The following is a 14,694-nucleotide window of genomic DNA, read 5'->3' on the forward strand; positions in this document are numbered from 1 at the left end:
TTGATTTTATTAACATTCTACTCAAAAAGGACTCTTTAGAGTATGTGACATGGATGTGAAAAAACCAAGTGTTTTAGTTGCTTAACCACAGTCAGCCCAAACCATGATCTTTACCTAACTTTAACCATCTGACACTTTTGCCATGTTCAGACTAACACTGTGTTGTGCCTACACAGAAAGTGTTTCAGCCATGTTTTTCAGTTGTGTGTCTCACGCATGTCTGTCTGACAGAACAGATATGCTTCTATTTTAACAGCTGTCTACACGCGATGAGTAACAGCTTGCATTTCATTCGCACTACACCTGGAAGTTTATTTTCTTTCATTTTCGGGAACGACAATGATTTTGTGTTGTAGTTATTGTTTAGTGATTGACCTACACTCACTGTGCCTGAATGCACACACACACGCACACAGGCACACACTTTTCTGGTACTTCCTTCCCCTTGCTGGCTGACTTATATGGAGTAACTTCAGCTGAGCTGTGAGTCAGACAGTTCTGGTCCTCAGTGTCAGACAACAAGGAGAAGCTCCTCTGCTGGCCAGGCGGTAAGTCAGCTTAGCTCAGCCTGATCCTCATTCCCACAAACATCTGATTTGAGCTCCTTGGAGGATCTCATTTAAAGGGATTGTTTTCTAGTTCTCCTTATTTGCATGCTTTACAGAAGCATGCACACAGAATTTAATAGCTCTTAATAAAATGGTAAATGGACTGTACTTGTATAGTGCCTGTCTAGTCTTCCGACCACTCAAAGTGCTTTTTACACTACGAATCACATTCACCCATTCACACACATTCATACGCTGAATGGGTACAGGGGCTACCATGCAAGGTCCCAACCTGCCCATAAGAGGAAACTAACCATTCACACACATTCATACACTGATGGCACAGTCATCGGGAGCAATTTAGGGTTAAGTATCTTTCCCAAGGACACATCGGCATGTGGACTGGAGGAGCCGGGAATCGAACCGCCGATCTTTCGATTAGTGGAAAACCTGCTCTACCTCCTGAGCCACAGCCGCTACAATACATTTTCAAAAGTTTGATAATATTTAGAATTTTAATTTCATACTGACCGCATTGTTACATGTGTTGTGTTTCTGACAGATTTCCCTGCTAACATTTGAGGAGAAGATGGAATCAACAGCTGATTATAACTATGATTATGAAGATAACGGTGAGAAGCCGGTTGGACCATGTAATCGGGACAGTGAAAACTTACTGGGAGCTCAACTGTCCACCATTTACTACTTCATGTTTCTCTTCAGTCTCTTTGGCAACGGGCTGGTCCTGGTCATCATCCATCGGTGAGTAGACAAACAAAACTCTCAAATTCAAACAAATTATTGGTTTAGTAGTTTAAAGCAATTAGAGGTAGCAAATGTACAATTTGTAAACTTGTAAAATACACACAACCCTTACTATAATTACCTGTGAATTACAAGATAATTGAAAAAGTCCACAAAGAGTAAATTAAAGTTGTAATCCTTACAATTTAGCATCAATTGTGATTTAATACTACATATCCCAGAATTCTGCGGGCAGCAAACACTAGTGAAGCAACTACTTTGTTAAACATACAACAGAAGAGCAACTGCTACAGCTCTGATACACTGTTAGGAGAGTGAACAGTGAGGCTGATACTTATGAGATAAAATTAAAAACAGTAGTGCTGGATTATAGTCACTTGTGTATTTGTTGGCAGTTTGACTCAAGTGCGCAAATGTGGACCCCACCACTGACAATTAAAACTACTTTATAGACAGGTTACTAAATGTAAATGCATTGAATGGCTGTTGCTCAAAAATGCAGGTCAAAAGCAGCATCAAAAATGGGGTTTGAGTTCATTAAAATCATAAAGATTATAACTAAGAAATACAGAATGTAGAAAAAAAGTATTATTCTCATCAATTTAGTTAAAGTTTGATACATAATGTTTACATACATTTTAGATGTATGTTTTTACAACTTTGTATTTTTAATGCAAGTGAATCACCATTTCAGCCATTTCCTACAGTCACTGATATAAATAAGTTAGACATTATATCTGAACACCCCCAAGTACAATGCTATAAAATTTAACAGCGACACAAACTACAACCTCCAAAATGACCATGAAGTTCAATCAATACCTCTTAAAAAATCATAACCTTCATGAATGTAGGGCTGTTGTATTAAATCATACTACAATACATAATAACTGGCAACTGAGAGTAAAATGACATACATGTTGATAGATGATTTTATCAATGTTGTAAGATATTTCGGAGGCAGAATAGACAGAGTACATATCAGGTTGGGGCACTGGTTTTAGACCAAAAAGACAGACTGGGAGAGTATCAGATAATGAAGTAATGTAAGTAGCTTCTTATTCTTGTGCCCATTGAGAGAGGAATATTGTAGCTATTCAGTAGGTAAAGTTCCTCTCTCCAAGACCCCTAAGAATTCCTCTACTCTGTCACTGTCTACACCACTGCTCTCTCTCTACCTTTGTGAGCAAGCAACTGTGAACATATTTCTGATGTTCATGGAAACACAAATGAGATGAACTCTGTAAAGTCTCCTTGGGTCTTGGACTGTAGGAGTGTTTATAATACAGTATTACAGAGAGTTGAAGAGATGTTATGTCAACTGCATGCTGACAAAGGTGAGAGCTCAAGAAAAGTAAAGAACCCATTTCTATTTCTATGGGACCATTCAAAGCTCAGAGATTACAAATGAAATCTCTAAACTAGCCTCATTTTCTTTTATCACAAAGCTTCGTTGAAATTAGTGATGTTTCAGTTTAACATTCTTCTGGATTCAAAAGCCAATTAACAAAAATCAACAGTTTCAGTGCAGTTTTTTCAACCACAGGCAGAATTGGAATGAAATGAAATCAATATCATTATTGGTCCTTGCATTAACCTCTGTAAATGATATACAATCACTTATGATGCACAAAAGCTTAGAAAGAAAAAAAAGTAAGAAAATAGCTCAATAACAACAATGTGATGATAATCAATAAAAAGAGCCAGGTATGATAGTGGAGTGTTTGGGGTAGGCTTGCCATATATATGTGCAAGTAAGATATTTGAGAGGTTCTCTATTTAAAAATTGAGAGACATGACATTTGTTATGTTAATCTTATTATGGTAGTGATTAACAACATTGTCTCCTAAAAATTTGATTCATTTTATACTTTTGGTAGAAACATAACCTTTGTCTGGATAAACTCAATTTGGTTAAGATTAGGTGCTAACCAAGAGCCATGCTAGCACATGACATTGCTGATGTTAAGCAAGTGTAATGTTTACCATGGTCACCACCTTAATTTACATTGCTAACATGTGCTATTCAGCATTGAACACAAAGAAAGTACTGGTCAAATTGAAATACTAACTTGTTGGCACTAGATTCCCACACACAGACTACTGTATATCTGGGTGGCACTCTCAGGCAGATTCATTTCATGCATTTTCAACTTTGATGCCAAAGTCACTTTACTTATCATATTAAACATCCACATTACTGAGCTGGCTGTGCACATCCCATTTTGAAATGTAGACCAGAGCAGAAGTGTTGCACTCAATCCTACAAAGCTGCACAATGTGCACAAGTCATCAATACATTATCAATAACAGGCACTGATACACTGCAATGTTCAAACACCCTTCATGGTTCAAAACTAATCTCTTGTAATCTCTTAATCTCTATGCAAACCAGTCCTGGAAACAAAGTTAAAAATAGTCTTGACAATTTAATTAAATGCCTGATTATGAAATGTCATTTTCCTGGAGATGTTCTAGGTTATGCAGTGGCATCAAGGTCAAATTTAAGGCAATTACAGGCAGTACAAGAAGCTAGCTTGCTCACCACAAAAACAAAAAACTGAACTGAGAGAATTGTGTAACATTGAATGAGTGAACTTCCTCCTCTATTTCAGGATTTTGCAGTATGACCTGTCAATCAATAGATTTCAAAGCAGTTTATCTAGTTGTCACACTTCACTAAAATTGATGCTAAAGATGTTCAGATTTACTTTACTGCCACCAACCAATCCACAGTTTGGAAGTTACTGCGAAATATTACTGTTAAAATGCTTGTGTGACCCATAGTCTCTGTTTTTTCTACATTTAATGGTATAAATGGCTACTTGTTAGGTTTGAGAGGCTGACCACTGTGACCAACATCTTGCTGCTGAACCTAGTGGTGTCCTCCCTGATCTTCATGAGCAGTCTTCCCTTCTTGGGAGTCTACAAGCAGCTCTCCAACTGGATCTTTGGTGAAGTAATGTGCAAGATTGTAGGCAGTGTCTACTACCTGGGCTTCTACAGTTCTGTCCTGTTTCTAACTCTCCTGACCTTCGACCGACACCTTGCTGTTGTTTACTCCGTGGGTGGGTCACAGGTGAGGAATCAACGCTATGCGCTGCTCTCCTGTGCTGTGGTGTGGCTGGTCAGTGGTCTGGCGTGCATCCCACAGATGATTCTCCACACAACTTTTACTCATCATATGGCCGACAAAACACTCTGTCAGGAATATCCTCTTAACAAAACGTCTATTGATGACAAGCTAAGAGCATCTGGATTTTACCTTCAACTTTTCCTTTTCTTGCTCTTTCCTCTGATTGTTATTGTGTACTGCTACATTAGGATTGCTATCACTGTCATATCATCCCAGATAGTTACCAAGTTCAAGACAGTCAGGCTGATATTTATCATTGTCCTGTTGTTTTTTATATGCTGGACCCCATTCAATGTTGTACAACTATTACCTGATGAAGACCTGTCCTGTGAGGAATTACAGAAGAGGGGTTATGCACTTCAAGTCACTCGTGACATTGCCTACATTTACTTCTGCATCAGTCCCATCTTTTATACATTTGTTGGGAGAAAATTCCAGAGCTACTTCAGACAGCTGCTGGTGAAACGCTTCCCAGGGTTAAAGAAGCATATTTCTGTCAGTCAGGTCAGCAGAACCAGTATGTCCACAAAAAGTACACAAAATGAATTATAGGGATGGGGACCCCTTTGTATCTCAGGCCTGCCATTTTTTCAACAAACCATGGTTTTATAAGCAACTGAAGGAAGTATTTTAAGGTGGAAAGCGATGACATGAGTAGGGATATCATTTTGCCTATAGCAGAAGTAAAGCCAAAATATAAACCATAACAACATCCATATGTCAGTTAGTTATGTCGCTAATTTCACCTTTCTTAAGCAGGTGAGAACATGTTTTGAAAGTTTGTTGTCCAGCCCAAAACAAAGCTGCTACCTCTTCATCATGACCATGCCATCATGACATATGTAAATGTGGACAGAAGAGGTATGTTTAGCTCAGCTACAGGAAGAGATGGATCCCTACAGAAAAGCACACCATTCCTTCTTTGTATATACAGTATTTACAGATTTTTTGTCAACTATTTGAGCTTGATTCTCCAGTGATTTTTAAGGTTTCATTAAAGTTTAATTAAGGTTTCATCAAGGTTCATTTACAAACTAGTTTGGGAGACCTTCTGTCCTCTAGTGGTCAGAAGTTGATAAATAACACTTTACATTTAAAGTTAATGCCTAAGGGTTGCTGGGTCCTGGTTGTGGTTATGGTTAAATAATCAGCATCTGCCATAATCCCATTTTCTAAGTATTCACACTTGTGCCTGTATATATGTCAGATCACACTTAGTTATGCACCACAGTGCCACAATCATGATTTATTTCCTATACACTGTTCCCTCATGATGTTGCAAATGTTGCACCCAATATTACAGTTAACTGCATCACCTTTGTGTGACAGAATGTAAAAGTTGGGCTGTTGAACAAAGTTAAGGATCCATAGTTCCTTAATCCTTACATAGTTGAGCAAATGTTAAAACTCTTTGTAAAGGACTATTGGATGTTATGCAAAAAGTGTTTTGCTCTGTATTTTCACCATACAGCCTAAACTCTCATTTTTAATGGTTATCTGTATCTCTCAGAGCTTTTCATGACTTCACTTAATTTGGATCCTCACTAAAATGTCAGTATAGTTTGGAAAAAAAAAGGCTGATTAAGTATAAGAATTTACATTATGATAAGAGCACTTTGTTGAACACCAGACAGTGGAGCTTTAGCTGCATCCAAATAAAGTCCAAAACAATGAATCAAGCATGTATAATCATTGTCCAGTCATTTTCCATGCCTGTAAGTATATCTGCTCTGATTTTGGTTTGGTTGGTTCAATCTTGTGTTGTTTATGTGTTTTTTTGTGTTTCTAATGCATCATGTCCTTATTAATCATGTTGATGATATTTTAAAGTGATTATTCATTCTTTGTCAAGTTTCATATAAAGCACGTTTTATTTAGAAATAAAACAGTGAAAAAGCAGCACCAAAAAAGGGAGTTAAACACTTAATGGGTTGTTGGTTTTTGTTTGGTTTGTGTGTTCTCTAAATCTAAACTATTTGATTAAATCAACCCTTTTCTTCACGTCACACATATTTCCAGAATATATGTACATACCTTTTCAAAACATCCCTTTTACTGAAAACATTCTTTTCAGAAAGCAAATATCAAGGATTTGAGTAGAAGTTTAAATACAAATACATGTTTCTCATGTCCATGTTCAAAAGAGGACAAGACTGATTACATTGCTGATCTGGACAGTTTCCTCCACATAACCGAGAATTGAAGTTCAGAGCTAAAAATGTTGTCATGAAGAAAATTGGCTCAGGGGAGCAGACCTGGACATATTTTTATCTTCTGCATAAAGCCTAGTGTTGATGTCTCTGGTGAAAGGATTCAGCTAACGTTCATCTTGAGTGAGGTTGAAAAACAGCAGAGGAGGGTTGCTGGTCTAAATCCCCTGACAGAGATCTGAGTGTGGATGAGTAAGTGAGCATCGATCTCCTTTCTCTCTCATTTAAGATTGTTAATGTGCATTTAGAACGACCTTTACTGTGCAAATGCCCCACTAGCTCAGTTCATGCATGTGAACTCACTGAACCTGCCCCACCAACGTGATCTCACAGAAATACGTGAAATGACCACAACGTCTTAACACTGTCTGCCTTAACACATTACATGCCGATACCACTAAAACAATGCCAATGGAAAGTTAATTAGGATCTTTTGTCGTGTTGCCCTGGTTCAACAACATCACACAATGGGCGCTGGTTAATGTTGTTTTCTAGTTTAGAAAACTTTATTTTATTGTTATTTTTATTGTCATTTGACTGAATTTATTATAGTGCCTGAGTTACAATGTTTGTTCTCTAAAAATATATAGAATTCAGTTTGATATGATATGATCGCATAAATCCAACATCATCTGTGTTAAATAAATATTTGTGGTTGCCTCTACATCGCTGAAAATGTATTTTCTTTCGTATTATTATTATTATTATTATTATTATTATTATTAACAATAAGTGATGGATCAGAAAAAGATCAATATTTATAGATTCAGTCATTACCATGGCAACGTCACAGTACACACATTTCTTATCCATAATCACTGCGCTTTCATAGATGCCCAGAGCAACTGCTCCGGCCGTCCATTGACTCTAATGTTAACCTGACTACGGTGCTATAAGATGTTTTCAACACCAGACCCACTGGAAAACTGAGGGAGGGAGGTCCCGCCGTCTGAATGTATTTTCCCCACTGTCAATTCCCATGTTAAGTCAACACATCCTCATAATTAAACGATTGCATTGGTCGATTGTACCATCCAATCCAGAGCGACCCATAGGAGCGTTTTCTAATATGCTGCTTTCCAAAACCGTTACAAATCACTGTTAAAAAATAATGATGTTTTATGGTGTGACAACGCTGTGGTTAAGGTCTAGTTACGTTTGGGCACAAAAACCACTTGGTTAGGGTTAGAGAAAAGGGAAAAAAAAACACAGGCACTGACCAAGTAACAGCCATCAGCCTGTTCACCAAACTCATCCTCCAAAAACTAGAAAAAGTTTTACAGGATAGAACTTGTCCCCTTCACTCCAAATTCAGTCGCAGCAGCAACCTGACCCGAGGAAAGAGACTTCTACAAAGAAAACTCAAAACAAATAGATACAAGAACTCTTTTATTCCTCAAGCCATCAGCTTGTATAACATGCAGGTCTGATTAATAGGTCTGTTAGCTGGGCATTGCACTCTTGCACTTTTATATCAAATTTGATTTTACCGATTTTGGATTGACTGTTTTTGTTTGATTTATATGACTTTACCAACCACAGTTAGCATGATCTGAACAGAACACAGCAGGCCTGAAGTGAGTTTACTTCACAGAAAAAATAACAATTAGGCTAAGGACAGGCGATCCATGGTTGCCTGGCAACAATATAAAAAAAAGGTGCAGAAAGCTGCTCTTTTTTTAAAATTGTAGGCTTCAACAAAAAAGGCAGCGCAGTGTGCCTCGCGTTTTGCAACCTACAAAAAGTGCTCTGTCTGATCAAGATCGTATTGGGTATACTATTGTTTTTACTGTGGATTCTATGGTGCTTTTATGTCTGGAGCACTGGACCAAATGAATTTCCCTGGCTGGCATAATAAAGTCTGAAGTTCTGAATCTGAATCTAAAAACTGTCATAAAAAAGTCCCTTATGCAATTTTCTACAGAGGTACAACAGTTGTGCAACTGGCCTGGTCACAAACTGCTATGCTATGTGAAAGCTATCAGATGCGTTGTCACAGTAACAATCTTTCACAACATATCTGTGGTAATCATCACAGTAACACTTGAGCAGAAGTGACATTTTAATTTTACCATGAAATACAGCAGCAAGAATGGCAGTTTCACTTTAATGAATTCAGAGATTATTTCATAGAGGTAAAAATTATATTTCATACATTCAAAATGTTAAGACTTGACAATGGGATTCCAGCTCTTTCTGTATGAAGGCCAGATGGGCATTACTGAGCAGCATTGTCCATATCAGTGACATGATTTAGCACAATGACTGCAATGAACTCTAAACACGTTTGTTCCCCAGGACACAGATCAGGTAAGAAAAAAGATCCAGAAGATGCAAACTGAGAAAAATAAACCCCATCATGACTTCAAAGGAACCTTTTTTTTTTCTTTTTCATTTTTGCACTATTTTCAAAATGGTCCTCACACTTGACTCAAAACTCCGCTTGCTGTCCATTTCAGTCTTTGACTGTCAGGTTTGGTGCTGACTTCCTGAAGTCAACAACATTTCTTGATTTTATTAACATTCTACTCAAAAAGGACTCTTTAGAGTATGTGACATGGATGTGAAAAAACCAAGTGTTTTAGTTGCTTAACCACAGTCAGCCCAAACCATGATCTTTACCTAACTTTAACCATCTGACACTTTTGCCATGTTCAGACTAACACTGTGTTGTGCCTACACAGAAGGTATTTCAGCCATGTTTTTCAGTTGTGTGTCTCACACATGTCTGTCTGACAGAACAGATATGCTTCTATTTTAACAGCTGTCTACACGCGATGAGTAACAGCTTGCATTTCATTCGCACTACACCTGGAAGTTTATTTTCTTTCATTTTCGGGAACGACAATGATTTTGTGTTGTAGTTATTGTTTAGTGATTGACCTACACTCACTGTGCCTGAATGCACACACACACGCACACAGGCACACACTTTTCTGGCACTTCCTTCCCCTTGCTGGCTGACTTATATGGAGTAACTTCAGCTGAGCTGTGAGTCAGACAGTTCTGGTCCTCAGAGTCAGACAATAAGGAGAAGCTCCTCTACTGGCCAGGCGGTAAGTCAGCTCAGCTCAGCCTGATCCTCATTCCCACAAACATCTGATTTGAGCTCCTTGGAGGATCTCATTTAAAGGGATTGTTTTCTAGTTCTCCTTATTTGCATGCTTTACAGAGGCATGCACACAGAATTTAATAGCTCTTAATAAAATGGTAAATGGACTGTACTTGTATAGTGCCTGTCTAGTCTTCCGACCACTCAAAGTGCTTTTTACACTACGAATCACATTCACCCATTCACACACATTCATACGCTGAATGGGTACAGGGGCTACCATGCAAGGTCCCAACCTGCCCATAAGAGGAAACTAACCATTCACACACATTCATACACTGATGGCACAGTCATCGGGAGCAATTTAGGGTTAAGTATCTTTCCCAAGGACACATCGGCATGTGGACTGGAGGAGCCGGGAATCGAACCGCCGATCTTTCAATTAGTGGAAAACCTGCTCTACCTCCTGAGCCACAGCCGCTACAATACATTTTCAAAAGTTTGATAATATTTAGAATTTTAATTTCATACTGACCGCATCGTTGCATGTGTTGTGTTTCTGACAGATTTCCCTGCTAACATTTGAGGAGAAGATGGAATCAACAACTTATGATTATAACTATACTTATGACGATAACGATGTGAAGCCGTTTGGACCATGTAATCGGGACAGTGACAACTTACTGGGAGCTCAACTGTCCACCATTTACTACTTCATGTTTCTCTTCAGTCTCTTTGGCAATGGGCTGGTCCTGGTCATCATCCATCGGTGAGTAGACAAACAAAACTCTCAAATTCAAACAAATTATTGGTTTAGTAGTTTAAAGCAATTAGAGGTAGCAAATGTACAATTTGTAAACTTGTAAAATACACACAACCCTTATTATAATTACCTGTGAATTACAAGATAATTGAAAAAGTCCACAAAGAGTAAATTAAAGTTGTAATCCTTACAATTTAGCATCAATTGTGATTTAATACTACATATCCCAGAATTCTGCGGGCAGCAAACACTAGGGAAGCAACTACTTTGTTAAACATACAACAGAAGAGCAACTGCTACAGCTCTGATACATTGTTAGGAGAGTGAACAGTGAGGCTGATACTTATGAGATAAAATTAAAAATAGTAGTGCTGGATTATAGTCACTTGTGTATTTGTTGGCAGTTTGACTCAAGTGCGCAAATGTGGACCCTGCCACTGACAATTAAAACTACTTTATAGACAGGTTACTAAATGTAAATGCATTGAATGGCTGTTGCTCAAAAATGCAGGTCAAAAGCAGCATCAAAAATGGGGTTTGAGTTCATTAAAATCATAAAGATGATAATTTTAAGAAATACAGAATGTAGAAAAAAAGTATTATTCTCATCAATTTAGTTAAAGTTTGATACATAATGTTTACATGCATTTTAGATGTATGTTTTTACAACTTTGTATTTTTAATGCAAGTGAATCACCATTTCAGCCATTTCCTACAGTCACTGATATAAATAAGTTAGACATTATATCTGAACACCCCCAAGTACAATGCTATAAAATTTAACAGCGACACAAACTACAACCTCCAAAATGACCATGAAGTTCAATCAATACCTCTTAAAAAATCATAACCTTCATGAATGTAGGGCTGTTGTATTAAATCATACTACAATACATAATAACTGGCAACTGAGAGTAAAATGACATACATGTTGATAAATGATTTTATCAATGTTGTAAGATATTTCGGAGGCAGAATAGACAGAGTACATATCAGGTTGGGGCACTGGTTTTAGACCAAAAAGACAGACTGGGAGAGTATCAGACAATGAAGTAATGTAAGTAGCTTCTTATTCTTGTGCCCATTGAGAGAGGAATATTGTAGCTATTCAGTAGGTAAAGTTCCTCTCTCCAAGACCCCTAAGAATTCCTCTACACTGTCACTGTCTACACCACTGCTCTCTCTCTACCTTTATGAGCAAGCAACTGTGAACATATTTTTGATGTTCATGGAAACACAAATGAGATGAACTCTGTAAAGTCTCCTTGGGTCTTGGACTGTAGGAATGTTTATAATACAGTATATTACAGAGAGTTGAAGAGATGTTATGTCAACTGCATGCTGACAAAGGTGAGAGCTCAAGAAAAGTAAAGAACCCATTTCTATTTCTATGGGACCATTCAAAGCTCAGAGATTACAAATGAAATCTCTAAACTAGCCTCATTTTCTTTTGTCACAAAGCTTCGTTGAAATTAGTGATGTTTCAGTTTAACATTCTTCTGGATTCAAAAGCCAATTAACAAAAATCAACAGTTTCAGTGCAGTTTTTTCAACCACAGGCAGAATTGGAATAAAATGAAATCAATATCATTATTGGTCCTTGCATTAACCTCTGTAAATGATATACAATCACTTATGATGCACAAAAGCTCAGAAAGAAAAAAAGTAAGAAAATAGCTCAATAACAACAATGTGATGATAATCAATAAAAAGAGCCAGGTATGATAGTGGAGTGTTTGGGGTAAGCTTGCCATATATATGTGCAAGTAAGATATTTGAGAGGTTCTCTATTTAAAAATTGAGAGACATGACATTTGTTATGTTAATCTTATTATGGTAGTGATTAACAACATTGTCTCCTAAAAATTTGATTCATTTTATACTTTTGGTAGAAACATAACCTTTGTCTGGATAAACTCAATTTGGTTAAGATTAGGTGCTAACCAAGAGCCATGCTAGCACATGACATTGCTGATGTTAAGCAAGTGTAATGTTTATCATGGTCACCACCTTAATTTACATTGCTAACATGTGCTATTCAGCATTGAACACAAAGAAAGTACTGGTCAAATTGAAATACTAACTTGTTGGCACTAGATTCCCACACACAGACTACTGTATATCTGGGTGGCACTCTCAGGCAGATTCATTTCATGCATTTTCAACTTTGATGCCAACTTTGTCAAGGCACATTACTTATCATATTAAACATCCACATTACTGAGCTGGCTGTGCACATCCTATTTTGAAATGTAGACCAGAGCAGAAATGTTGCACTCAATCCTGCAAAGCTGCACAATGTGTCATTTTCCTGGAGATGTTATTCTCAAAGGTTCTAGGTTATGCAGTGGCATCAAGGTCAAATTTTAGGCAATTACAGGCAGTACAAGAAGCTAGCTCGCTCACCACAAAAACAAAAAACTGAACTGAGAGAATTGTGTAACGTTGAATGAGCTGAACTTCCTCTATTTCAGGAGTCTGTCAATCAATAGATTTCAAAGCAGTTTATCTAGTTGTCACACTTCACTAAAATTGATGCTAAAGATGTTCAGATTTACTTTACTGCCACCAACCAATCCACAGTTTGGAAGTTACTGCGAAATATTACTGTTAAAATGCTTGTGTGACCCATAGTCTCTGTTTTTTCTACATTTAATGGTTTAAATGGCTACTTGTTAGGTTTGAGAAGCTGACCACTGTGACCAACATCTTGCTGCTGAACCTAGTGGTGTCCTCCCTGATCTTCATGAGCAGTCTTCCCTTCTTGGGAGTCTACAAGCAGCTCTCCTACTGGATCTTTGGCAAAGTAATGTGCAAGATTGTAGGCAGTGTCTACTACCTGGGCTTCTACAGTTCTGTCCTGTTTCTAACTCTCCTGACCTTCGACCGACACCTTGCTGTTGTTTACTCCGTGGGTGGGTCACAGGTGAGGAATCAACGCTATGCGCTGCTCTCCTGTGCTGTGGTGTGGCTGGTCAGTGGTCTGGCGTGCATCCCACAGATGATTCTCCACACAACTTTTACTCATAAAATGACCAACAAAACATTCTGTCAGGAACATCCTAGTAACTTGACATTTGTTGATGCAGACAAGCTGAGAGATTCTACATTTTACCTTCAACTTTTCCTTTTCTTGCTCTTTCCTCTGATTGTTATTGTGTACTGCTACATTAGGATTGCTATCACTGTCATATCATCCCAGATTGTTACCAAGTTCAAGACAGTCAGGCTGATATTTATCATTGTCCTGTTGTTTTTTATATGCTGGACCCCATTCAATGTTGTACAACTATTACCTGATGAAGGCCTTTCCTGTGATGAATTACAGAAGAGGGGTTATGCACTTCAAGTCACTCGTGACATTGCCCACATTTACTTCTGCATCAGTCCCATCTTCTATACATTTGTTGGGCGAAAGTTCCAGAGCTACTTCAGACAGCTGCTGGTGAAACGCTTCCCAGGGTTAAAGAAGCATATTTCTGTCAGTCAGGTCAGCAGAACTAGTATGTCCACAAAAAGTACTCAAAATGAATTATAGGGATGGGGACCCCTTTGTATCTCAGGCCTGCCATTTTTTCAACAAACCATGGTTTTATAAGCAACTGAAGGAAGTATTTTAAGGTGGAAAGCGATGACATGAGTAGGGATATCATTTTGCCTATAGCAGAAGTAAAGCCAAAATATAAACCATAACAACATCCATATGTCAGTTAGTTATGTCGCTAATTTCACCTTTCTTAAGCAGGTGAGAACATGTTTTGAAAGTTTGTTGTCCAGCCCAAAACAAAGCTGCGACCTCTTCATCGTGACCATGCCATCATGACATATGTAAATGTGGACAGAAGAGGTATGTTTAGCTCAGCTACAGGAAGAGATGGATCCCTACAGAAAAGCACACCATTCCTTCTTTGTATATACAGTATTTACAGACTTTTTGAACTATTTCAACTATTTGAGCTTGATTCTCCAGTGATTTTTAAGGTTTCATTCAAGTTTTATTAAGGTTTCATCAAGGTTCATTTACAAACTAGTTTGGGAGACCTTCTGTCCTCTAGTGGTCAGAAGTTGATAAATAACACTTTACATTTAAAGTTAATGCCTAAGGGTTGCTGGGTCCTGGTTGTGGTTATGGTTAAATAATCAGCATCTGCCATAATCCCATTTTCTAAGTATTCACACCTGTGCCTGTATATATGTCAGATCACACTTAGTTATGCACC

The 14,694-nt window shown here is 37.9% G+C and overlaps 2 protein-coding genes across 2 annotated transcripts; both read left to right on the forward strand.

The window, feature by feature from the left end:
* The first annotated feature begins 502 nt into the window (after window positions 1–502).
* On the forward strand, window positions 503–6,345 carry LOC122972682 (C-C chemokine receptor type 1-like). Its single transcript, XM_044339928.1, has 3 exons — window positions 503–548; window positions 1,111–1,310; window positions 4,146–6,345. The coding sequence occupies exons 2-3, from the start codon at window positions 1,138–1,140 to the stop codon at window positions 4,999–5,001; spliced, it is 1,029 nt and encodes a 342-aa protein (XP_044195863.1). The 5' UTR covers window positions 503–548; window positions 1,111–1,137; the 3' UTR covers window positions 5,002–6,345.
* Window positions 6,346–10,304: 3,959 nt separating this feature from the next.
* On the forward strand, window positions 10,305–14,276 carry LOC122972680 (C-C chemokine receptor type 3-like). Its single transcript, XM_044339927.1, has 2 exons — window positions 10,305–10,480; window positions 13,154–14,276. The coding sequence occupies exons 1-2, from the start codon at window positions 10,305–10,307 to the stop codon at window positions 14,010–14,012; spliced, it is 1,035 nt and encodes a 344-aa protein (XP_044195862.1). The 3' UTR covers window positions 14,013–14,276.
* Window positions 14,277–14,694: the final 418 nt, after the last annotated feature.

This window comes from Thunnus albacares, chromosome 21, assembly GCF_914725855.1.
Source record: "Thunnus albacares chromosome 21, fThuAlb1.1, whole genome shotgun sequence".
Lineage (NCBI taxonomy): Eukaryota > Metazoa > Chordata > Actinopteri > Scombriformes > Scombridae > Thunnus > Thunnus albacares.